At 42.6% G+C, this 26,367-nt stretch overlaps 6 protein-coding genes across 6 annotated transcripts; 4 read left to right on the top strand and 2 right to left on the bottom strand.

Annotated features, from left to right (window-relative positions):
• Window positions 1-7,984: 7,984 nt before the first annotated feature.
• On the top strand, window positions 7,985-10,045 carry PGRI_034560 (Glycerophosphoryl diester phosphodiesterase; the record flags this gene model as incomplete). The annotated part of the gene is made up of 5 exons (XM_040791169.1): window positions 7,985-8,138; window positions 8,193-8,599; window positions 9,136-9,273; window positions 9,331-9,719; window positions 9,805-10,045. The coding sequence occupies 5 exons, from the start codon at window positions 7,985-7,987 to the stop codon at window positions 10,043-10,045; spliced, it is 1,329 nt and encodes a 442-aa protein (XP_040644225.1).
• A 1,208-nt stretch (window positions 10,046-11,253) lies between these two features.
• PGRI_034550 (Major facilitator superfamily domain, general substrate transporter) lies at window positions 11,254-12,989 on the bottom strand (the record flags this gene model as incomplete). The annotated part of the gene is made up of 4 exons (XM_040791168.1): window positions 11,254-12,193; window positions 12,245-12,690; window positions 12,759-12,827; window positions 12,888-12,989. The coding sequence occupies 4 exons, from the start codon at window positions 12,987-12,989 to the stop codon at window positions 11,254-11,256; spliced, it is 1,557 nt and encodes a 518-aa protein (XP_040644224.1).
• Window positions 12,990-14,396: 1,407 nt separating this feature from the next.
• Window positions 14,397-15,143, top strand: PGRI_034540 (Neuraminidase; the record flags this gene model as incomplete). The annotated part of the gene is made up of 3 exons (XM_040791167.1): window positions 14,397-14,704; window positions 14,846-14,895; window positions 14,965-15,143. 3 exons carry the CDS (start codon window positions 14,397-14,399, stop codon window positions 15,141-15,143), a joined length of 537 nt encoding a protein of 178 aa, XP_040644223.1.
• A 2,411-nt stretch (window positions 15,144-17,554) lies between these two features.
• PGRI_034530 (uncharacterized protein) lies at window positions 17,555-19,810 on the top strand (the record flags this gene model as incomplete). The annotated part of the gene is made up of 3 exons (XM_040791166.1): window positions 17,555-18,026; window positions 18,083-18,911; window positions 18,964-19,810. 3 exons carry the CDS (start codon window positions 17,555-17,557, stop codon window positions 19,808-19,810), a joined length of 2,148 nt encoding a protein of 715 aa, XP_040644222.1.
• A 29-nt stretch (window positions 19,811-19,839) lies between these two features.
• Window positions 19,840-21,625, bottom strand: PGRI_034520 (catalase; the record flags this gene model as incomplete). Its single annotated transcript, XM_040791165.1, has 7 exons — window positions 19,840-20,318; window positions 20,382-20,466; window positions 20,516-20,935; window positions 20,985-21,077; window positions 21,125-21,359; window positions 21,413-21,542; window positions 21,595-21,625. The coding sequence occupies 7 exons, from the start codon at window positions 21,623-21,625 to the stop codon at window positions 19,840-19,842; spliced, it is 1,473 nt and encodes a 490-aa protein (XP_040644221.1).
• Window positions 21,626-22,315: 690 nt separating this feature from the next.
• On the top strand, window positions 22,316-24,201 carry PGRI_034510 (GMC family oxidoreductase; the record flags this gene model as incomplete). The annotated part of the gene is made up of 3 exons (XM_040791164.1): window positions 22,316-23,852; window positions 23,907-24,070; window positions 24,121-24,201. The coding sequence occupies 3 exons, from the start codon at window positions 22,316-22,318 to the stop codon at window positions 24,199-24,201; spliced, it is 1,782 nt and encodes a 593-aa protein (XP_040644220.1).
• Window positions 24,202-26,367: the final 2,166 nt, after the last annotated feature.

The following is a 26,367-nucleotide window of genomic DNA, read 5'->3' as shown; positions in this document are numbered from 1 at the left end:
ATAGTTAAGTTCTGTAGGTATTATCTTTCTTAACTAGAATGTGACTAGTCGATATTTCTTATCTGGTCTTAGCTATATTAGTCTAGCTCCTAGGGCGTAGTCTAATATATCTGTTTTTATAATAATTAGTTTATTATAGCTAAATGTAGCTACGATTGTCCTTTAGCTAAAGAGTTATTTAAGTTATTAGAACGACTCTTCTGTTACTTTATCTTACTTAAATTTCTAGTCTTTTTTAGTAAGTTAATAGAGTCCTAACGCTACTCTAGCGTATCTATTAATGATTTTTTAGTAGTAGTTAGTGAGACTAAGAAATTATTATACTTCTTTAATAGTCTTAGGTATTAGCTATTCTATAATACTCTTAACCTTGTCTTCCTCTATCCTAAGTCTGTTTAAGCTGATATAATATCCTAAGAATAACGTTTCTTAGATATAGAATTCGTATTTCTTAAGTTTAAGAGTGACCTTTACTTCTCTTAACTTCTATAGTACTAGCTTATTATATTTGATATAATCTTTGAGGTTTACTAAGAATACTAAGATATTATCTAGATATGTAATAACAAAGATATTAAGATATTCCTCTAGCGCTTTAAAAATAAAGCGTTAGAATATAGCTGGTGCGTTAGTAAGGCTAAAGGGTATAACCTTATATTTGTAGTGTCTGAACTTAGTTTTAAATGCCGTTTTCTATTTATAGCCTAGCTTAATTCTGATATAGTAATATATATTAGTGATATCGTATTTTAAGAAGTACTTCGCTCCTCTGATCTAGTCTTGTATCTTATAGATTAAAGGTAATAGGTATCGATCTTTAATAGTAATCGAATTTAGATATCGATAGTCTATATAGAGTCGAAGGCTCTTATCTTTCTTTAGTATAAAGATAATTAGGTATCCGGCTGATGATTTCGAGGCTTAGATATAACCTTTCTATAGGTTCTTATTAATATATTCCTTAAGTATTTAGGATTCTTTCTGTGATAACTAATAGATAGGTTTAAAAGTAGGTTTAGTACCCTCTATTATATTAATTTCGTGGTTAAAAGGCCTATATTTAGGTAATACTCTGTTAGTAGGTGCTATAAAAATATCTATAAACTCTTAGTATTCGTTTAGAATCTGGGGTTTGTTACTAGTTATATATAGCTTTTTATTTTTAATAATCACGTATTCTACTAGTTCTTAGTTAGATATACTAGGTAACTATTCTATAGTATCTAGGGCGACGCCTGCGATTAATACCCTAGTCCTCTTCTTCTAGGACTATCTGTTCTTACCCTATTAGCTAGACTTTTTCTAACGCGTTTCGTAGTTATTATACTATTCTGTATATTTATACCTATTAAAGGTGATCTATCCTGACTACTAATCAATACTTAGGTTATACTTTCTAAGCCATAGAACTCCTAAAATAATATTATAGTCTCCTATTTCTAGAATATTAAACTTAATTAGTTCTAGATATCTATAGATAGATATTAGTAGTGTAATAGTTTCCTTGCTTACTCTACTAGAGAGGACTTCTCTATCGAGTCCTATAACAGGGATAATATATAATAATAGTTTAATAAGGACTTATTAGACTTCTTAGAACCTAGGATTTATAAAATTATTTATTACTTCTAAGTTAATAAAAGTCTAAGCCTTCCCTATTAGTAGGATCATATATAGTTTAATATATATTCTTAGTAAAGTTACTACTAGCTATACTATTAGATAGCCCTAGTAGTTATATATCTATTAGCTATTATACTATACCCTTTAGTACTCTTAGTTCTATTATAGCTTCTTTATCTACCTTAATAGCTAGGGTTTGATATTAAGATCTAACTTACTAGACCTGTAGGTAGTATATATCTTATTATAGTATATAACGCTAGCTATTTTACTATATCTCGGGTATTATATATATCCTTTATACGCGTAAGTAGAATCTTTATAAAGGCATCCTACTAGGTTGTTACCTTCCTTACTTACGTTAATAAAGTACTAGTCTAGTCTACTAAGCTATATCTTTCCTTTAAAATATCCTATAGGCTTATTATCGGCCTCTTTATTATTTTAATAGTTCTTAAGACTATCTAATAATACTTCTAAGATTATTTAGTTACTTCTTAGGAACGCGTTTGTTATTCTTAGACTATTAGTGGTTCTGGGGGTCGCGACTAGCGTTCTTAAGAGACCTACTTCTCGTTCCTAGGAGTCACTAGACTATTCTAAGGAGTAGTCTAGCTCTTAGGGGACGTACTAGGTCTATCCTTAGCTTTCCACAATATCTTAGTCGATTTCTAGATAATTAATATATAGCTTGTTAGCTAACCCTTTAATATATAGGTTACTTACTAATATCTTTTCTAGGCTTAGGTTACTCTATCTTACTAAGAGATCTTCTAAAGATTCTATCTTTAGGTAGTCCTATTCAGTTTCTTAGGTTACACGCAGTTCTTCGTATATCGCTTATATATATTACTGTTTCTCGTATAGTTTCTTCTACTTATACTCTCTTGTATAGTGTCCTAGTTTCCTATATATAAAATAGAGATTCTTCTATTAACACTTATTTTACTTATCCTAAGTAGTATTTAATTCTATTAGCTTTAGGCCATATAGATTAAGGTCTTAGGGCGCTCTATTATAGCGCCTATTACTAAAACGGCTAAATCTATAACTCTTACCCTTTTTCTATTAGTCTATCTCTTAGCGTTCGTATCGTCGCTCGTTAATATAATTATCGATCTTAACTACAATTATAATAAGTTAGTCTAAGGTTTTAGGCCTATTAATTCATACCAATTCGTCCTTAATATCTAGTTTAAGTCCTATCTTAAAGTATAGAATATACGCTCGGTTAAGTAGATCTAGATAGGATATAATTTACTAGAATTTAGAGGTATAGACTAACGCACTAGTTTATTATTTGATTTTCTATAGCTTACATTCAGCTATTCGGGTTATATTAATATCTCTAAAGGTTCGCTCGAGATATTAGCAGAACTTATTATAGTTACTGAAGATATCTATAGTAGTTATAGACTAATCTCCTAGTACCTTCTTATAATAATCTCGAATATATAGTTTAAGCTAGTTCTATACTTATCTATATAGGTAGGTTAATATAAAAATCACCCTACTAGCTTTAGATAGAAGCTTAGCTTTATTCACATTAAGGTATATATCTATCTAAATAAAGAATCCTCGAAGCTTAGTTTAGTTTCCTTCGAAACACTTAGCCTTAGATAACGCTAGCCCTTAAATAGTACTAATTAGTACTAAAGCGGTGACTTAGACATATATTTATACTAGATAGTCCTTAACCTAGGCATTATACTTTTCTTACTCTTAAAGTTTATTTAACAAAGTTTTCACCTACTCCTTTAGTATCTTAATCCTATTATCTCTCTTAGTATTAGAATTGGGGTTATTATCCTAGACCGGCTTAGTTAGGACTTTCTTTCTAAGTTAAGATATATTAGTAGTTATAACTCGAAACTTAATTCGAAACGGTCTTTAATATATTATATACTACTAACTAGTCACAGTTAGGTTAAATAGGTTCTAGGTATACTTACCTTAATACTCCTTATATATCTAACGTTAACGATCTATTATAACTAAGCTATTACCTATAAGGCCTTACTATAGCCTAAGTCCTATTAAGAGATCGAGGAACGATACTAGTAAGAGCGCCGAGTAGATCTATACCAAGGTATTAGTCTACTCGTAAGTATTATTAAGTTATAATTAAGTAAAGAGTTATAGTAGTCTAAAAGGTAAATATAAGTAATAATATATAATTAAAGATAAAGAACTGAACTAAGTATATAAATAAGTGTCCTTATATATCCTTCAATTCCTACTCCTAGCGTAACTCCCTAAAGTCACTACTAGAGTCGCTATATACTCCTACGTATACTTCTTAAAGTTAACGCGGGAGTCACAGTCACGTGTCCCTAGTTCTATATATAGCGATTCCTAGTGTAGGTAATATCCGATACCCTAAAGTACATACGTACCGGAAACCTCCTAGCAGGGAGTCTAATCAGGCTTAATTATACTTTTACTTACTAAGTATGAATGGGTTTTCTCTTTCCTAAATACCTAGGGATACCAGAGTATTAGATACTACACGTGATCTACTAACAGATAGATTGGTTGGCTCTCGGTGGCCCATCTGTGCACCCGGTAGGGTACCATCGATTGGTGACGGGTAGTTCCGTAACACTTCTTTATATTATAAAACCCTTTTATATATAGATAGTTAGATTATTTAAGGTTAAAGATATTACTATCTATTATATATTCGAAGTATATAATAGACTATTTAGGTATTTTAAAGACTCCTAGAAATACTTAATTTAGAAGAAGGTTCTATAGAAAAAGATAATACTTTATACTTTAAAGGTAGGATAATAGAAACTTATAACTTACTATAAAGATATTAAAGAAGTCTATAGATATCTTTATATAATAAGGACGATCCTTACCCCTATATATAAGCTAGATTACTTTAAAGGAGTAGATTAGGCTAGTAATAATATAGACTAGTATACTATATATAAAAGCTCCTTATATTCCTACCTTAAGTAATACTTCTAATACTAACCTATAACTTAATTAGTAGATAAAGGTAAGGCTCTATAGCGAATTAGAAGTATATTAAGCCTACTTATATAGACCTAATTAAAATTAATAGTTTAAGAGAAGGTTAGCTAGTAAGAAGAGTTAATAGCTTATCTTAACCTTTATATATATATAATAAAACCCGAAACTATAGTATATACTAATTACTTTAGGAACTGATATTAATAACCTATACTAATTCTAGAGATAATATAAGACCTAGTTTCTAACTCTTATAGTACTAGCTAGGGATATCTTCTCTATTCCTACTATAGGTATAGGGGTTAAGCGCTTATTTAGTTTAGCTTAGGATATCTACTATTATAGATATAGATCTCTAAATATAATAACTATTTAAGACCTAATAATACTTCGCTATATAATATAGTTTAATATTAACTATACTTAAGGCTAACTATCTATAGAAAGTTAAGACCTAGGTAAGAGGATAGAGGCTAATAAGGAGGTAGAGGCCTAACTATCTAATTATAATATAGTCGCTATTAGTAATAATAAAGAGGTAGAGTCTAAAGCCGATAATATAGACGAGTAAGTTTATAATACTTTACCTAGTATTTAGGATTAAAACCTACTTATAGATTAGGAGGTAGACTTAGTTAAGCTTCTATCTTACTAGTATTTAGTAGTTAGAATTATTTAAAGTAATAGCTAGCGTCTATATAGGGAACGGAAGCGTTAGAGAGATAATAATAAATATATATATACTAAGAGGAGTAAATAAAGAGTAAATAATTGAATAGATCTAATATTGAGTTATGACCCTTTCCAGATTTTTAGAAAAACTGTAAACAAAATACCCCAAAATTACTAGCTTTTCTATATAACTTATGTATATCACGAGACTAGCTGTGTTTGCATGGTTTACAGTGCTGTAGCACTCCCGCTGTAGTACCGCAGTACCAAACCAAGTGTCTAGTGCTGCTAAGCCTTAGTGCTGCAGCACCGAACCAAGGGCCTAGTGCTGCGGGACTTGTCAAGGCCTAATACGAACTTTAGAAGCCGATCGGAGGTCCTAACAAATAACGTTATTAAAGCGTCCTCCACTATATACAATCCCTCTATAGTGAATACAGTGCTTAACCAAGTTACCTTAGATAAAGTCCTACCCCTCGCAGCCCCATATTCTACACTATATCACGCAATCCGAAGGGACGACCATTTAGCCTTACCCAATCCAGTTAATCATTTTTTACGCCATCCTCTCCTAGAGCAAGAGCCTAAAGCCTTTCTTTACCAACTAGTAGAGCTTACAGTTACCTATCACTCTTAACTTTCCTTTCAATATTTAATATCACAAACGTTAAGCAATAATAGCACTATGCTTAATCGTGATTTATTAAACCATATCATTATCACGGAAGGGCAACTACAAGCTTCAAAAATAAGCGATAAGTTAAATAGCAACACTCTCTATTGTAAGCCAAGACATAGTACTATATTCGATTCTACAATCAAAGGTCTTACTTCTCATACAAAAGAGGTTTTATTCAACAAAGACTCATTTAGTCATCTTACCCTTTATTATACTACACTAAATAGTATAACTTCCATATATCAATCGATTGTAAACTATTCTTAAGATTCGGGCCTAGGCTGTATATCACAGGTAGTTCTAACCCCAGACTACCAAGGACTAACTCCATTTTACTACGCGATTATCAAAAACCTCTTTAAAGTTATAAAAGTCTTTCTAGAAAGTTTAGTTACAGATATTAAATGTGGCTAGAACGCTTAAGTTATAGGGCTCTTAAAGAGTTTAAATAATATATTGATACTAGCTATTAAATATAAATATAATAAAATTATGCTCCTCCTTATAGAAGCTTCTTTCGACTTACACAAGTCTTTATTATATAGAGAGACCGCACTATATATCGCCGCTCGGATTAGGTATAGCGACTATATTAATACTCTGCTATAATATTCTAAAAATGTCTATATAGATACCGCTAAAAATCTATATAGCTAGACTCCATTGTTTATCGCTTGTATAGAAGGTCACTATACCATTATCGAGCTTCTTCTACAAGTAGGAGCGAGCTAGGACTTATACAATTATTACAGTTAGACTGCTAAAGAGCATACTACTTTAAGGGGACATCTCTATATAGCTAAAATATTAAAGTTATAGGACACTTATCACATTACTGGTAGACCTACCAATATACTATTAAAGCTTAAGTCTTCAAGCGTCTCCTATCTTTTAGCGGGCGAAAATTATATCATTGTCAATCTTAGCACTTTACGCAACGGTAAGCACACCAAAGCCGTAGATTTTAAAGACACCTCGTTAGGAGCTTTCCCTTCCCCGAAACACACCGCTTTAATAGATATCTCAATCTTAGTAGAGAATACCATACACCGCGTGAAATTGCCTATACCAAGCGATATAGTTAACGAACTGTTCATCTTCCCTATTACTAACACTAGTGAGGCCCGTCTAGTTTTCAAGTTTTACCCTATAGACTCGTCCTAGGAGGCGTGTCAGCTAATAGGCAGTGCTAGTTATTTACTAGAGGGTGAAAAAGACTACTTTAGGGCAAACTGTGAGAGTCTTATCAGAGAGCGTTCTATTCCAATTCTAGAAAAGGATACAATAGATATTATAGGAACTGTCACTTTTACCTTCGTGATTACCAAGCTATTTACGGGTTCAGATCCTACCTAGTTAGCTAAGCAGCGAATATCAACAGAAGGGCTACAACTCGTCGGTCATAGAGGTATATATCCCATTCAAAGTCGGCGGTTCATACCCTAAGACATAGTATCGCTAATATTAGCAAGGACTTAGTCAAAACACTGCGAATCGCAGCTAGCTTCAGCTAGGAGAGAATACCATAGAGGTATGTTTACTCACATAACGATATTCCGCTAACTAACATCTATAACAGTCATTTCTTTCTACCGCGAGGCTGGGCGCTTTATATATTGAGGTAAGAACCCTAGAGGTCCTAGATATGAAGTGTATATTATCTAACTTATAACAGTTCGGTAATAACAGGTTTATACAAAACTTCCCATTTCCCTTTTACTAATATAAACCCAGATATCCAACTGACTCGCGACCTTTGCCCTATTATTTATCATGACTTCTCGTTAAGCGAGTCCAGAACCGACATTCCTATTCATGATCTAAGCTTCGAACAGGTTCGTTCCTCAAGAGATTATACATTTCTGATTCTAACTTCTAAAGTTCATGTATACAAGCGAACTTCAATCGCCAAGAGGCGAACCAGTTTCGGTGCTAGGAACGCCAAATTCACATGATCTATCACATAGCCCCGGTAGGAACAGATTACGCTCACGTTCATTAACAAAGGACCAAGAGCAAGAGACTATGCGCATTCAGGACAGGATGAAGCACACTGTGGATTTCAAGAACAAAGGGTTCAAGCCAAACACAAGGGGGCATCCAGTGCAGGATTCTTTCACCACGCTAGAAGAGCTACTTACGGAGCTACCAGAGGCAATCAGCTTCAATATTGAGATAAGTGTGTCTCTGGTATTCTAAATAAGAATTTCGGTTTAGACTAACATTTATGAAGAGTATCCTAGGCTTCATGAAGCTGTCGAGGCTGGTGTCGGACCATTTGGTATCGAGATTAACACGTTCATTGATCGGATACTCGACCAGATCTTCCGTGTCAGTAGTAGAAGGACCATTATACTCTCCTCCTTTTCGCCGGAGATTTGTATTCTTTTGGCAAAAAAGCAAGATACATATCCTGTCTTGTTTATCACGAACGCCGGCAAACTACCAATGTCGGACATGGAGATGAGGGCTAGTAGTCTTCAAGCTGCGGTCCGTTTCTCGAAGAGATGGAATCTGACCGGCATCGTCTTTGCTTCGGAGACCTTGGTTCTTTGCCCGAGACTTGTGGGTTATGTTAAAAGATCGGGTCTTGTCTGTGGGTCATATGGCCCTTTAAACAACATCCCTGAGCATGCTAAAGTAAGTTCAAGGATAACTTGTTGTCCCGTCCATTGAACATGGAGCTCACTCGATATAGGTACAACATGAAGCGGGTCTTCAAATTCTCATGGTCGATAATGTTCGACTAGTCGCATCAACCTTGGGTGGATTTTCCACATATCTGACAAAGACATGAATTAATTTGACATCTGAGGATTGTTACGTGCCAGGTGAATCAATAAAGTAAGAGTTCATTCCAACTACAATGTATAAGTTAAGAGAGAGGAAAAAAGGAAGCAAGTGATGGTGAGGGATTAAATAGCGGAAGCTAATTCACGTAGCCAACACCTAGGCAACCAACTTCTGTCCGATTAGGACTAGTAACACTTTATCCCAGTTGGGTTAAATTCCTATTTTATGGATAGTCCTTTGGCTACACGGCCCCTAGTGGATGGCAAGCTATGGGGGATCGCGAGGAACCCGAGGGGGCTTTTTATGATCGGGCTCTTGCTAGTCTTGCTACCCAAGAATTTGGGAGAATATCAAAAAGGTCTTGATACCTATACTACTGGCAGAGGGATGTTAACGTGATGGGAGGCTATGACGGATGGATGGCTCGGCCCTGGGGATCCGATCGTATGGGCGAATCTCCTATCATTAAGGCGGACGGCGGCGGCGAGAATGAGAAAGTCTGGCCTCAGGTTAAGCCCACGGTATGTGATACCCACACGTATATATTGTATCGTATACTAACGTTGTATACTGCCTAGGACGTCATCAAATCCTCCCTCGAGTCCTTTAGGGCCGCTGGCCACCATTACGACGCGTCAACCTTGAGCAGTCGTATAGCTGATATCTTTGCTTCCAGCGCTAATACATATACGGAGGGTTGGAGCATGGAAGGTCTCTGGACTATCCCCGTGTGTGACATTAGCAACGTCGTCAACAATCCCGACTACATATGGTCGAGGAAGGCGGATATCCTTAAACCATACGGTTTCAACGAGAAGGCACGTTGGTGTGGACCGATTTGTGGAATGGACAAGAACACGACGGTAGAATTCTACAAAGCAGCTAATTTCAAGGATGATCTTATTGCCCCGTTCCTGGACGATTGTTCTCAGCAGAGAGACTACGAGCCTGGACACACTGGTAAAATGTGGGTTTAGACTACAGACTTAGACCATTTCTCATATCCACGTTAAATGGGAGAATACTATGTCTGATAAGCCTGGCTTGAGTAGAGAAATGCCTCTTTGGTTCACTGTTGGTGAGATGCAGATGTCGTTCAGCCTGGATTTTGCAGCCCGCTCGGCCACATTTACTCTTCCTGCACTTTCCGAAGTACACTACTTGTCTTTTGAATTAATGTCTCAATCCGTTGCTCTGATACTCAACCTTGTCATGGTGTCCATTAAGAATGTTTGGATTGACTCGGTTTATCACACGCAGGAGGATATCGATGCTACATATACACTCTACTAGTGATCACATGTATAATCAAACTGAGATCTACCAAATAAAAGAAATAGATGGACGGGCTGGCTTTCATAGCATTTGGCTATATCTGCTGACATTCAAACTGTTCGTATTGTAAATAAATTGTCCATTGTATGTCGTGTATGTTGGCTTTACCACTCCTTACATGGTTTTAAGCAGGCTCTATGAAGCTAGTGACAACCGCTAACATTCGATATATGGAGTCAGGGTATTTATACCCTAATATCGAATACCAAATAGTTTAGTCTGCAGGCAAATAATATCCCATGGCATGAAGTATAATATATATATCGAACCAATTGCACTGTCTACGTGTATGTTGGTGGTTTATAGTTGCTGTAAATTTTGAGATTCATCGTGTTCAAAATTAAATACCTTGTAGTCTCTATCCAAGAACTCAGGTGGCAATCAGATTCCCGTTGAGTGACGTCAAGGACCCCAAAGTGACCGCCGATACATCGCCACATTCCGACCTCGGGAATGTTAGTTATATACCTCACCACCTGAATAAAAGTTAGTATGAACAACCACTATCGAGTTACATAAAGTTGAACTCAGAATAGAATCCTGACAGTACTAGAACATCATGAATAAGCTTGGTAAGGACCAGAACAAAGAGACAACTTCGAGTCCTCTCCCCAAAGATCTTCAGGATCTCGTGGACAAGCAAGAAGCGGATAGAGAAATCCGCGCAGACTACGAAAATTCATGGACCGAAACGTGAGTAAACAGATTCCTTTGAATATCGGAACCCTTGGATATCTGACAAGTATACCAGATCTTCGGACCGAGCGTTATCCAAACGACTAGATGACGTTTCCACCGAATCTGGGAACAGATTAGAAAAGATGAAAGATCAACTGCTGGGTAGAGGGACGGAAAAGGAGAAATAATGAACTATTGATATTTGCTGGAGGCCGAATCATCAACGGCCCGCGTCTAAAATAGGGCTGTCTCATATAACCACAGCCTCGATTGATCACCCGGCCTCTTTCATGACTTCTACTATGTACCTAATACTGTTTTACTCATAAGATATCGAACAATCAGGCGAGGATAATTCTACATGTTCCAATTCCAGGCTGAATTGATGCCTTGTTCAATGTTCAATATTAAGACGTATAATTATGATATGCACAACCGACACATAAGCTTTCCCCTCGTTTCCCCAATTGGGTGTAGATCTTTTCCCATCAATAGATATACACAAACTCGTCGTTTTCCTTGTCCGTGATGTCTTTGAAGGGCACTTCCTCCCCTTGTTCCCCTTGTTCGCCCTGAACATTACGATCGACGCCAACCTCAGTGGTCATAGAGGTATCCTTGATATCACCAGCCTTACCGTTCGCAATTCTGCGCTTCTTGTGCTGCTTGTTCAAGAACCAAAGGTTGAGGAACTGAATACCCACGCAGCCAAGCAATGCAATGAAGAGACCGAGCACAGCACGCGTTCCGGCAAGATACCCGGGAGCCTGATCAGCGGTGAACAGAAGGGGACCCGAGAGGGCACCAGCGGAAGTACCAGCCTGGTAAAATGCAACCATGGTGGACATCTTGGCAGCACCGGCCGTATTTCCAACGACCCAAGAGAGAAGAAGGGGATTGGCGGCATAGATAAACGAAGTCAAATAGTATGCGAAGAGCAGCGGTCCTTGGTTTTTCTTATCATCGTGTGGAAGCGCGTAAAGAATGGCGATTCCAACCACCACTGGAAGCATGAAAGCAGCCAAAACAGCAGACTTGAGCTTCGCCTTATGGGAGGCCCAGCAGCTAAGAATGATCACAATCGTCGTAATAGCTCCAAAGGGAATGTTGAGAAGGGCAGCCTGGAACTTGTCGAAACCGAAACCAGTCACAATGAGAGGACCGAAAAGACTAGGCAAGGCGGAGCCCATGTTCGGGAGCAAGGCCATCGTAATGAAAAGCCAACTCTTAGGTTCTAGGAAAACCTCAAGAGCCTGTGACCACTTGAATTCGTAGGAGGTTGAACTATTCTTGTTGGCACGGAGACGCTCCACAGCCTGGTGTCGCTCGTGTTCGGTAAGAAAACGGGCAGTAGTAACGTCATTGTCCAGCTTCCAGTAAATGAAGGGTGCGGTGACGACAGTCACAAGACCAACAAATAGGAAAATACTATACATTAGTTAGCGGTGTTTGTAAGTATAGGGATCTCAAGTAGCTTACATCTGCCACGGCTTCAAGATATCAGATTGAATATGGCCAAGGCCATAAGCCAAAGAAGCAGCGACCATAGTACCTGTGCCGTTACCAGAGTACCAAAGGGCGATACGAATCGGCTGTTCAATGCGGCGGTACCATCTACCGGTGAGGATGGTGAACAGAGGCATACATCCAGCTTCAAACAGACCCATGAAAAAACGAGCGGCCATAAACGTTCCGAAGGTATTGCAGGCAGCCATGCAGGTCACAGCGATACCCCATCCGAGAATCATAGTTGGCATGAGAATACGGGGAGGAACGTTGACCAGGATGTATGCGGAGAATGGCTGCCACGCCAGTTGCGCGGCGGGAGCAATCGTTCCTATGAGGGAATACTGATTCCCCACTAGCTTCATATCAGACTGGAGATTGAACAACGCCGCCGTTCCCAAAACACCTTTATCCAAAATCTAATAGACCGTTAATGAGAATCATATGTAATAGGCTGGGCATTCCAAGGTTATTCGGCGTATCTCACCTGTAGGAAATACACCCAGATGAGGATGAGGAGGATGACCATATCGGTCTTTTTCTTAATTCGGTCATTCTATAAACAGTGAATTGTGAGCTATGTTCTTCCGTTAGGGAATATTCAGGTTGAGTGTACCTCTTCTTTGGTAACAGTGACCACGACACCTTCCACGACATCCTTTTCAGATGATACATCAATATCTCCCTTGGGAGAGTGTTTGATATCCTGGTCTGCCATAGTGAGTGTTGATCGCCTCACTGCGACTGTGGAATGCAAGAATGTTGAAGAGAAAGGTATGGTAGGAATGTTTTTCTATTGAGGGAATGCCCCAGATCTTATGGTCCCACAAATTCCTCTTCGGATAAGACAGTGCCCCCTAATAGTATCTTGATAATATCTGGGGTAACCTTGGAAGTTAATTAAACAGCCAATCTCGTCCCAGGATTCCCGCGTACCCCGCTTAGCCAAGTTACACTCCCCGGAGACATGGCGCTAGTTAATACACAATCTACCACCATCATAGCTGGTCCCGGATCTCGTGAAGCGAGCATCGGAGCTTCCTTTGGGCCGTTGCCTGATAGAGCACAGGCACATCTGATTGGACCGGATAGTCCTTTTTCACTGGTTTCACTTAATCCCCCCCACGGGTAGGCCCTTTTCACTGGGTTCACTTAAACCCCCCCCCCCCCCCCCCGCTTTGGTATAGCCTATCGGTTCGAGAAAGCTTCTCGTAGGAAGATTAGCATGATTAGCATTAGTGTACGCAACCAATCGGGTTTGATACTTCCGCGAGGAGATACAAGATTAGAAACGTTCAAGATCAGGTATGCGAGTCTGAACCTGTGTTTCACTGATTTCTCTTTTTAAGCTATACTGCCAAGTACCAAACCAAACCCTAGTGTATCCAATCGCGAGACAAGGGGTCGAAGCTCATACCACGCACCATGGGTAGATATCTGGGGGCATTTTGGCAGTCGCCATATCTACAAACACACCAGGATGAGAGTAACTAGTACATAATAGCTTGATTTTCATCAACAGTTATTATAGAAAATGTGGAAAATATGGTATCCCATATGGAGTAGATAACTATCCAGGAACACTACAAGTGAACGCAGCAAGGCAAGCCGTGAAGCATAAATTGAGTCCCTCGAGTCACTTGTGTCTTGGAAATCTCTTGGTGCAAATCAATGCCCAATTAAGATCTTTGCCCCTAGTCCAGCCGATCGGATCAACTCCGAAGCGATCGGCTCGGAAAACCAGGGGCAGGGGGTGCATGCGTCGATCCGACGTATTCGTCCGTCGAAACTAAAGGCTCTCTTCCGTTTTCATTTGCGTTATCTGTGGAGATGTGGATAAGCCGATTTCAGGACAGTTCGCCTCATATCCCGGGGTAAAGCTAATTTAATTAATATATTTCCAAGCTCCATGGCCTCTGCGGAACAAGATACGAGATAGGTCTCATCAAATCAATCCTCTAACCCGCTATCGAACCTTCGAACTCTCTATCTCATGCAGTATCTCAAAAGGCGAGAGAAGCGGTACCTGAGATGAACCAAGCCGTCAAGGGCGTAGAACCCATCGCCCAGTATCGGGCTGTTGTGTTGACCTATTTAGGCAACTACGTCATCCTCGCATCCTACGATGGCAGTACCGATAGAGGAGATTCCCCGTCTCCAAACTCCCATAATCCAATTCCATTCTACACACAATGGCGCCACCTGGAATGAGCCCACCTTCATCTCCCACGGCCACATCAAGAGTTCCACGGCCCTCCAGTACGGCTTTAGCAATCTTGACTACATCTATGACCGCGAGGCTCGGAAGGTTTCGAACTTCCACGTGTTTTCTAACGACCAGGGCGTCTTCGGCGGCATCCTTGGCACTGATAACCCAATCGCGACGTTGTTGGCTCTGAAGTCTCGATCCCAACCGACATGGGACTTACCTATGTAGTTTACCTACATACGGAGCTTCCGAATTAGCCTAATCTCCCCCTTATTTACCAAAACTGTCGTTCAACCCGATGATTCGATCATCAACCAGCATGTAGCGTCTACAACGAATAGATGGGACATCTAGTAAATGGGTAGGCCCATTGGCAAAGGCATGGATAAGAATAAGATTGTTGAGTTGTCGAAGGGTACATTGATGGTAAACCCGCGCCCCAGTGGTAGAGTTTAACACCGTATCATTGCGCTCTCTAACATAGTGGCGAGAACTTACGGTACCTCCCGCTTCAAGACTCAGCTCCCCGATCACGCGAATAATAGTGCTATCATCCGGGCCTATCCTGATGCTGCCCAGGGCTTTGTGAAGGCTAAGGTCCTGCTTCTCACCAACGCCAACAAGAAGTCCGTGCGCGTAAATGGTACCATTCTACTCTTGTGATGATGGAAATACTTGGTTCTTGGCACAGTATAGAGCTGCTACCACGTCGTACTCTACAATCACTGCTTTTAATGATGGTAAACTGGACTGTTGTTCGAGGCCTCGAACAACTATCCGCAGTTTGTTGCTCTCACCAAAGAAATTAGCATTTCTTGCGAATTTCTACACATTGCCCTCTCTGACCTGGCTGCTTACCGTTTCACTGGGCTTCATCAACACAGATAAAGATAGGTTGCAATATAAATTCATCGAGAGAATACAGAATACAGTCACCGCGCAGCAGCTTCCGCGAACCTGCTCCTAACTAAAATCAAAAATCAACTAGAGCATTTCAATTATCTAGCTTCTAGCACAGTGTAGCGATCATCATCCTTGGCTATTCTACTTCTCATTATTGTCTTACCTACTGGCACATTATGCCCTTGACCTCCAACTAGACCTCCGCACCAGCTCATAAAGCCCAGGGCCCAACCCACCCCAACCCGCAAATGGGCTGGGCTTTGGGCCTAGGGTAGAAGCCCATTGGGCTTTAGTGGGGGCCCGAGCGTGGCATACTTAGTCGCCCGTACCAGTGGGCCCCAAACAATACAAACATATGGTGCCAAGCAAAGTTGAACCTCCTTTTTCTATTTTTTTACTTACGCTCCGTTTTACCCGCGTTTCTAGGCCTTATCCCTAAGGTAATATTCTATTCATTTAAATGTTTTAGAGCTTATTATTATTTAGTTCTTGATATCATGTTTAACAGCGCGAAAAAAACACGTGTGTAAAGAAATTTTAAAAACTACAGAGGTTCACGAGAAAGTAGTGGTACTCTTACCTATATCAAAAATATATATCTGATAGCAGAACATCAACATCAATACTTTCTGCGATATCTCGCCCTCTACTCCTCAGATCTTACTTAAAATTGGACTATATACTGATATAGCTACTATAATCTAATATTCCAAATTTAAACCTCATATGATCAGTAGAAAAGGTCTAAATATAGCGATTACAGAGGCCAATTTATTAGATACCGATGGGCTTTATTGGAGGCCTTATGGACCCCAACTAATGGGCCGTGGGTTGGGTTGGGCTTTGAAGGTAGGGCCCAACCCGGCCCATTGCGGAGGTCTACCTCCAAACTTGGGGTTTTCCCAAGGTTTTCCCATCTGATAAGGCAAGGAGGACACACCTGGGCATTATGTCCATGGACTACTCCAAACCTCATCTAATAATTACTAAGACTATATACATATGTACCTGTGTTTCCAAGGTTCGGACGTCAAGAATGTCACCACTTTCTGTTCACATACCATTTTGGAAATGCCCGAGACCAGTATGTCGCGATATTAAGATATGCGACCACTACAACGACTTGCATCCCCCGACGTCAAATGCTTCCAAGACCTACCTGATGATGGATTTGAAGCTATCAGGTCGGAGGCCAGGGCCATCCGGAAAATAGTAAGAGAGTAGCAGAACCTTTCGATCAACGCGATGGGATACCTACATTTTACAAATGTCCCAATCATCCGGCAGTCTATGATAATATCCCACCTCGGCGCATGGTCTACCGCAAGCCCACCAGTAGCTTTGATAAACTCGTTTGAAAATTTTTTGTCGCGAACCAGTCCTGGGATGCTGGAAAATTTTCCGAGGCTTACGGCTCTGGCCGCCATCCCTCCCGACATGAAGAAAACAACATACCACATATATACTTCACACTACCGCTCAGTGTATTCCCATTCATTTAGACTAACCTTATCTTGGAATTCAAACGCTTTACAGCCATTAATTCACATTCTTCACCCTCATACCAGCATTATACCTTATTCAGTGACCATGACATATGTACCATCTGTTCTCCAGAAGCCATATCTATTTCACCCCGATATTATAGGTGATCGGAATATCCTTGTAGTCAGCCTTGAGAAATTTAGAAGGGAATTGAATATGTATTTATAATTAGCCATAGCGGCTGTGTTAATTTGGGATGTGTATTCCGATTGGATTGTGAGAGAACGAAATGCTGGATACGGGGTATAGCCCGACACAATGCGGGGTGGACCCCTAATAAGACGGGATGCAACAATATTTAGGACATAGGCCCGACCCCAGCCTGCATCTGTCAAGAATAAGTGAAATTCATCACACAATCGATTTTCCTTCATTGGTCAAACCGGTACACAGCCTTGTCGATCCTAGCCCCATCATGGGTGACATTGAATGAGGCTGAAACGGAATTATCCCAGCAGCCAAGAGCGGCCAGATACATAATATCTATCCCATCTGGAAGCTGAGATAAAATAATACCTTGGAGATTAATGATGATTTCAACAGAGCATAACACCAGTCCCGAAGAGCAGATATCTTGTCTCGATGACCCAGGAGACCGTCCTGAGCAAGCCTCCGACAGAGCTAATATGACAGAGCACCCTCCTAAGCCACCACCGCCGCTAGTTCCTCTACGATACCGGAAGCGCTCTATTTACCTCCTCCTCTTCTACGCCCCCCTACTGATAATCCCCTGGGTCCTAACATGCGTGCTCGCAGGTCCACCGGCGCCAAATGGGGGAAATGGGCAGCGTTATTTCCCTCAGTCAGGGCTATCAGCTAATGGGGTATTGTCGATGCTGGGCTGGGTGGCTGCGGTGCGGACTCTTAATTCCATCGCCAGCGTTGTCACCATTCCAGTGACATCAGCACTCCTGGCACAGGCAGCGGTGGTGTACACGCAAAAGCGGAAGCCCAACCAAAAGCTCAGTTTGCGTCAGACCTTCGTCCTGGCGGACCGCCGGTGGTCTGATCTAACTGTCCTTGTGGAAGCATATAGACGCACGGGAGCGGGAATTAGTAGTCGTTTCCTATGGCTTGGAATGACCTTAATTGTGCTCAGTATGTCCATCCCTGTCATCTAAACTAATCGATCTACCTCACTAACACCCTCACAGGTGCCGCTCAACACCCAATCCAGCAACTCCTCGTGTCCTGGCAGTCTGTCCCCGTAATGACATGCCTCGACAACCCCTCTGAGTCATGCGGGTTGACGGGCCCAGTCGTGGTCGGTTATGACCCTGAACCAGCGGACCTAGCCACCATCCGTCAAAACCGTGTCGTCCAAGAGGTTATGTCCAGCCTGGCCGTATTCAACCAGTTAGACCGTGAGACGCATCTGTGGCCCGATCCGTCGTACTTGGCCGACGAAGACACCAGTCGCGCCGATCCAACTTATCGGCAGACATTGTTTTACTGGATGGACGAGAGGTCAAGCTCAATCTCCAAGCAGTCGGACAAACCACCCAACTTCTTCGTTACTGCTCTCCAGAACGGGACCTCGACGGGGGTCCTCCGAGAGCATGCCATTAGGCTCAATTCGTCTGCGGTCTGCGAAAAGATTCCACGGGCCAAGTTCCCCTCGACCTGTCCTGGGAAACGTCCCTTTCAAACTTCTTTCTCCCACGCACTGCTCAATGTCCGGGTATGCGCTCCGGGACAGTACGGGGTATTTCCCTGGACATTGAGTCGGAATAGGCAAGATTTTAGCGAGGATCTGTTCTTAGACGTGGTGGATAAGAGAGATTTAGGACTCTCAATTGCCAGTTTCACACTTCACTGCACTGCATCAACCACACGGGGGTATTTTGAGCTGGCCAACTATATGAACTCCCAGGCATATGGCCCTCTGCTGGATAAATGGCCAGACGCCGAGACGATGGCGGAGAATTTCAACGACGAATTAAGCACATATGCGGGGAAAGGTCACGGGCCTCCAACGGAACAGTTCGTTCTATCCATTGCAAATCATCTAGAGACCCCACTGATCGATTCCCAGAGACGAGACTGAAGGCTACCACGACCACTATTCAAATTTTTGGAACACGGGACCTGCCGATCCGTATGACACCAACATGCTAAACATGTCCGGTCCACTCATGACATCAGCCATCGCTCTCTTCGGCAACCAGTCGTTTTTCGAAGTTGCAGCCAATTCATCCAAAAAGACGTTTCCGCCGGCAATCCAGCAGATCTGTCAACAAGGCCAGCTTCCCTTCTCCAATCTAGCCTTCTCAATATTCACAGATTTCCAGAGCAACTGCGCTGCCATTGCCACAGATCACGGTCGATTGTCGTGGGATAACTCCGATCCCCAGGAGCTACTAGCGTCTCTCCTTGGTGACTGGTTTTATTCGTTTAACGATACGAATTCGGCGGAGATGGCTCTCCTAGCCAGCATGTACATTTCTAACCGAGCGATGCTCACCCAAACCGCGACAGCAGCGCATGCGTTCTCGGGGCGCGAGATCCGGTTCGGTGCTGGGATGCTAGTGCCTTTACCTCTAAAGACCCTTGCGGGTACGGTTATCATTAGCATCTTGATATTTCTGCAGCTTTTGGGGCTTTCCATCTTAACCTACTATATCTACCAGCTGCCTACGTGGACACACGCCCTGGACGCCGTGGAAGTTGCTCGAATGGCCATCGGACTCAAGGACTCTGTGATGCCACCTTTAGCACGCGGAGGCGAAGTAGATCTAGCCAAGTTAAATAAGATTGACGGGTTGGTGGGCTTGGATGAAGATAGGGCTAATATGGCACTGGGTGGACCAGGGGTGATTACCCGAAGACATGCAACGAAATTGGAGAGCAAGCGGCATGGAAATGATGGCTTTCGTAGATAGTGAGGTCCTCAAAGTATATAATGCAAGAACTAAAGACGTGAAATACTCTTAAGCTTAGCATCTAGCAATTGACCAATATGGGGATCAACCTTGCTAAACATGGCAATGACAGCATCCTTTAGCTGACCAGGCACTCCTTCTAAAGTCTCCGACACATTTGATACCCACTGCCTTCTCTCGGGCTCATCAAACACCCTTCTCCATAGCTCCTGTGGCTGAACGAAATCCTCATCATCCACTACAATTTCGTTTTGACCGAGAACAGAGTTAACCGCGATGCGTTCAGTGTGTCGCACGTTGGAAACAATCTGGCTGGGAACACCACTCCCGAGTGAACTTCGGACATAGTTCGGATCACCACCATAGTTTCGGGTCATAGTTCCCATACCATCGCGCTCGAATGGCGCGTAAACAGGGCAGATCGCACGGTTTGAAGGAAGCTGGGTGTAGTTCACTCCCAGACGGTATCGTTGAGCATCGGGGTAAGCGAACATACGTGCCTGCAACACTATATAGACAAACATGGTTAGTATAATGTCAGACTCTAACAGCAAAATTAGCGTAAGCTCACTAGGATCAGGTGTCATTGCAATCCCAGGGACCATGTTAGAAGGGGAAAATGCCGCTTGCTCGATCTCAGCAAAATAATTCTCGGGCTAGCTGTCGTTAGTACTTGCTTCGTGTCTAATGAAATGAGTTACTCACATTTTTGTTAAGAGTCATTTGACCAACTTCGATCAAGGGGAAGTCCTTGTGGGGCCAAACTTTGGTGATATCAAATAGACCACGGCCGTAGGTTTCAGCCTGCGTGGGCTCCATGACCTGCACGTAAAGTTTCCATGCCGGAAATTCTCCCCGAACAATGGCATCCCATAAATCCTGATTGTGGAAGTCGGCGTTTGCGCCAGCCATGCGAGTAGCTTCCTGGCCCGAGAAGTGGGTGATAGCCTGGGTAGGCCGGAAGTGGAACTTGCAGTAGCGGAACCCACCATCAGCTGATACCATCTTGAATGTATGTACACCAAATCCTGTGACTCGGCGGATGGAATCAGGAATACCCCGAGTACCAAAAAGATGCATCAAAGCATGAACACTTTCCGGTTGGTTCGTATGGAAATCCCAGAACTAAACGGTTAGTTTTCTTGGCGATACAAAGTTCTTCATTAGGACTTACCATGGTCCAATCCGGTCGGTTGGTGGCAGGATGTCTCTTGTGGCTTCTGTTGAGAGAAGGAAACCTGACAGGATCGCGGACAAAGAACACCGGCTTTAGGACATTAGAATACGAAACGTCTGATCGAGATGGGGACTTACAATATGATTCCCGACAATATCATGATTACCTTCCTCCGTAAAGAACTTGACAGAAAAGCCTCGAACATCGCGGACGGTATCGGCACTACCCTTTTCACCTCCAGTTGTGCTTAGACGGAATAGAAGAGGAGTTTTCTTTCCAACACCATTGAGGAACTTGGCCGCGGTAAGGGAAGAAATGTCGTTTGTAACCTCAAATTCTCCCCAAGCACCCGCAGCTTTGGCATGCACAACTCTATTTTGCGTTAGGGCAACATTCCTCCCTAAGGGCAGATGGAATCACCTTACCTTTCAGGGATACGTTCGCGGTTGAAGTGTGCAAGTGTCTCAAGGAGAAGCGTGTCACCCAGCGTTGTGATACCACCTCCACCAAAAGTAGGCAACGTGGTGCTGACGGATGGGTCTGCAACTGGTTGGCCTTATTCGGTGTCAGAATGCGAATGGTTGTTGTCACATGCTTGGTACTATACCTTCTGCCAATGTAAAATTATGGCTGTGCATTTTTTTTATTGTTCGTTCAGGGAGTTCAATTGATCTGTTGTGCTTGTCTATCTTCTGGGAAACGGCCCAGCTTTTATTATTGTATCTCAACGTTGAGTCAAGACCTTGCCACTATCGCCCCCCCCCCCCACGAAGGAGACTCCAAATCTCCAAAATTCCCATTGAATCTTGATGTGAGGGGCTCTATGACAATATCAAAGTTGACAGAACCAAGTGTTCTGAGACAAAAGCAATGAATTTCACAAGCCATCGTTAAGGCCGGTCATGGAATTGCCGAACTATTTCCGTCGCCGACAAAATCCCGGCATATCCCTCCGCTCTGATTGGTCAGAACCCCTTCACAGCCTTATGCGGGGAAGGGTTTCCCCTCATGAGGGGTCAGAAAAGCAAACACTCGTCACTCTTAGAGTTTACCTTCCTTCTAGAACATCTTCCAGACGCAATCTCCATCAATACCAGTTTGAGGCCTTGTTCTTGTCGGTATGCTTCTGGCCCGGCAAAGGCGGCAAGTCTGTTTGGAGATATTGCTGCCATGAAGGGTGGATTACGATGATGAGTGCAATATAAAATCTAGCAGATGCCTCATTCCTGCTCTGTCCAAAACACAATCCTACAGTCTTAAAGTCTCACAGTAACTGCTCGAACCTTGTACTCAACTATTCTCTTATCACAAAACACAAATCTCAAACAATGGCTTTCGTTTCCAACGGCTCCGAGTACGACTTCATCATTGTCGGTGGTGGTACCGCTGGTAATGCAATTGCTGGCCGTCTCGCCGAGAACCCTAACGTCCGCATTCTGGTGATTGAAGCCGGCATCCCGAACCCTGATCAGATCGATCAAATCACCACCCCGTCGAAGGCTTTCACCCTTCGCGGAAGCAAGTACGACTGGTCTTACAAGACCACCATGATCAAGCGCGACGATTACGAGCGTGTTGAAAAGCCCAACACTCGCGGAAAGGCTCTTGGTGGCAGTTCTTGCGCCAACTACTTCACCTGGATTCCTGGCTCCAAGCCTACCTTTGACGATTGGGAGGCATTTGGTGGTCGCGACTGGAATTGGGAATCTTGTGTGGAGTATCTCCGCAAATGTGCCACCTATCATGATGACGAGAAGCTGTATCCATCCGAACTGAGCAAGATTGGAACCGGAGGCCCTGTGAATATTTCCCATGCCGATTTGGTGCCGGAGATGAAGCCCTTCCGTGACGCGCTCACTGAGGCCTGGGTTTCCAAGGGCCAACCTTTGAGCGAGGACATCTATTCCGGCGAGATGAAGGGCCTCACTCACTGTGTTGACACTATCCACCACGGCGAGCGCCAGGGTAGCTTTCTTTACCTGAAGAATAAGCCTAACGTGACAATCCTCTATGGCGTTCGCTCGAAGAGGCTGCTCATCGACCCCGCCAGGCGTATCTGCTCCGGTGTCACTGTGATCAGCGACGCTTTTGATCAAGAGGTCAGTGTCTACGCTAGCCGGGAGGTCATTCTGTCCCAGGGTGTATTTGAGACTCCCAAGCTTCTCATGCTCAGTGGAGTCGGCCCAGCAGCGGAACTAACCAAACACGGAATTACCCCGATTGTGGAATCCCCTCACGTTGGCCAGCATCTTTTGGACCACCCAATTGTGCCTTTCGTTCTTGAAGTCAAGGATGGGTACAGTCTGGATAACCATATCCTCCGTCCCGGTCCTCTGAATGACAAAGCACTGTCCACCTACAAGAAGGACAAGACTGGTCCTGCAAGCTCGGGATTCCTAGAACTTGTGGGTTTCCCACGAATTGACGAACGCCTGGAGAAATACCCTGCCTACCGGGAGGCCAAGGCTGCCAATGGAGGACTGGATCCTTTCGGTCCGGCAGGACAACCTCACTTTGAGCTGGACTTCGTCGGCTTGTTCAGCACCGCATTCCAGTGGCATTACCCTATGCCTGAGAAGGGCAGCTACATGACCGTCATTGTCGATCTCTTACGTCCCCTCTCCGAGGGTGAAGTTACCCTGAACAGCTCTAACCCACAGGTTCAACCCAACATCAACCTCAACTTCTTTGGCAATGACTTGGATATTTTGGCCATGCGGGAGGGTGTGCGCTGGACATATGATCTTTTGACCAAGGGTGCTGGATTCAAGGACATCGTTCTGTCGGAGTACCCTTGGAAGATGCCCCTTGATTCCGATGAGGATATGAACAGGGCTGTTCTGGATCGCAGCCAGACTGGATTCCGTAAGATGACCCCTCCAAATGTATCCAGGCAAAGTCTAATGATTTACTTTACAGATCCGTGCGGTACGGCACGTCTCTCGAAGAGCATCCATCAAGGTGTTGTTGACTCAAAGCTGCGAGTCCATGGAGTGCGGAACCTCAGAATTGCAGATGCTTCTGTCATCCCTGTGATCCCTGATTGCCGCATTCAAAACTCAGTCTATATGATTGGCGAGAAGGTTAGTAACAAGTTGGCAAATTCCTAGAATGGGACTAACACATAATACAGGGTGCGGATATCATCAAATCTGAGCACAAGGATCTATATGAGGCTAAGAACATTCCCTACCGTGTCTCCAGCAAACTTTAATTGGCTACGGATTGTCTCGGCCTGTGAGTGGCCTTTCCACTAGGTGCACTACTTGCTCCTCGGTCTATGGTCATTATTTTATCGATATTAGTCTTCTTTGATCTTGTTCTACCATGTGCGGTCAGTCACCGGTTTTCGGCATCTAGCACTACTACTTATAGATCGGGTGAACTACCGAACTCTGTAAAAATCTTAAACAAAATGAAACCTTACACCAGTAAGGCGATGTACTGTTGCGTGATATAATTATTTTCTAATTGTTTTCAAGTTCTATCCACATCTCCCGCGTAGGGAACTAGGTACATGAATTTAAAATAGTTCAGAAACGCAGTGTATGAAACAGGAATATACCGAGCACCTCTCCGGATCCACCACATTGAGCGCCTAGCTTCCCAGGCTGCTGAAGGTGTAGCTGACCCCATGGATGACTGGAAGCCAGATGCCACGACGTGGCGGTAAAGTATATCGGGGTCATCATAATATGAACGAGCGTGTTTGAGGAAGCGCACGTTTGAGTTGGAAGTTTGATGGGAGTCAGTTTCACTACCCACGTACCAAACTTCAGGTAGGGTTGGATTGTTCTTAGTCGTTCTTTGCTCTTTAAATAGTTGAACGAGGCGAACCGCTGAATCACAATTTGATTTCGCATCTTCACCTTTAGTATTGTGGGCAAGGATGAGGATGTCACAATTTATCAAAGCTTCAGCAGCTTTATCAAAGTGATGATGGTCCCAATCAGCACCAAATTTCAATCTTCGAATGTTTTGCACTCCTTCGCGTTCTACCTCCGTCACCATCGCTTCGCCGAAGGGTCCATTCTCAGTAATCAGAAAGCGTTTTCCTCGAAACGAGTACGCAGTACCCCATATCCAATCAAACAATTTAACAAATGATCCAATATAGCGGTCTGGGTAAACATGGTGGAGGCAGTGGAACTCTGGTCCCACGAAGATCCAATTCAGATCTTTAGGGGCAGTTTTGTAAATGAGGTGGTTTGAATCGTGGCCGCTGGTGATAATGACAACAAGTGTTCTCAGAACTTGAATAACAATGATAGACCAAAGATAACTTCGTGGTATCCGCACCAGGCCAACCGGTACCAGCAAAGTAGCAAAGATATACCCTAGTGCGGTGCCACAGATTTGAAGTGCTAATTCAAGTGGCAATGCTTGGAAATTATTTTGTTTGCGATATTTCTCATCGAAATCCATGTGCCTTGTGAAGTAGAGATGGTGGAAACGGTGCATACGCGCTAGGCGTTGAAACAGAGGATGGGACGATTTGTTGCAGCGATGAAGCATATGATGGACCACGTCGAAGAATAACGATCCCGTGCAGAATAGGTAGACCAAAGATATTAAAGAAGAAAGGATACCATTTCGCGAAGGATACAGAAATGGTACCATATAGGCAGGGATGGTATCAATTGATGAGATCCCAGTTGGGTTGGCCATGTCGGTGGATTTTCGAAGCAATTGAGAAGGACTGATACTGCTGAGAAGCACCTTTCAAACTTAGGAGCTGTGAATATGTAACTTCGGTTTCTTAGGATCATGGCAAGCCATATATGAACCCCGTCTGGGTGGACTCATGCAAAGCAATAGCCACAAGGCAGTAAAATTGCAAGAACTTAGCTTGTTTCATTCCAACAGTGGGCTTACTACCAAGCCATTAAGCTACCTGAGCCCATCCACAGCAGAAAGTATAAGATTTTGTGGAATACACTAGATAGTGAACTACAGATAAAGTCCCGGGCGAAGGTTGTCAGAGTATTTTCCGTTTTGATATTCACATATGGTACATAGTTTAAGAAAATCTACTTTCTGATACTTTCGAGTATTACACATCATGTATACTCGGCGAATTTGTGATATTGGAAGTAGGTATTGACTGAATTTGTGTTGTAGGATGCTGCCTGATACGCCACGGACCCACTATAATAAAAAGCTAAGATACGAATACGGAACAGTTAAAAACTATTTATATACTAAGTCAAGGCTACTAAATTATTTTCTGCAGTTAGATCCAGTAAACATGAAGTCTCCACAAGGGGTTGTTTCATATTGTATACTATCGATCGTTTCCGTTGTCCATAGTACGATGTACTTCGCTTAAGTCCTTTTCCGGTTGGATCAAAACCCTAACGACTTTGATAGTAATCTCGCA

Source organism: Penicillium griseofulvum (genome assembly GCF_001561935.1).
Source record: "Penicillium griseofulvum strain PG3 chromosome Unknown contig_85, whole genome shotgun sequence".
NCBI classification, from domain to species: Eukaryota; Fungi; Ascomycota; class Eurotiomycetes; order Eurotiales; family Aspergillaceae; genus Penicillium; species Penicillium griseofulvum.
The sequence above is the reverse complement of the archived record's forward strand: the minus strand, read 5'-3'. Positions and strand labels throughout refer to the sequence as shown.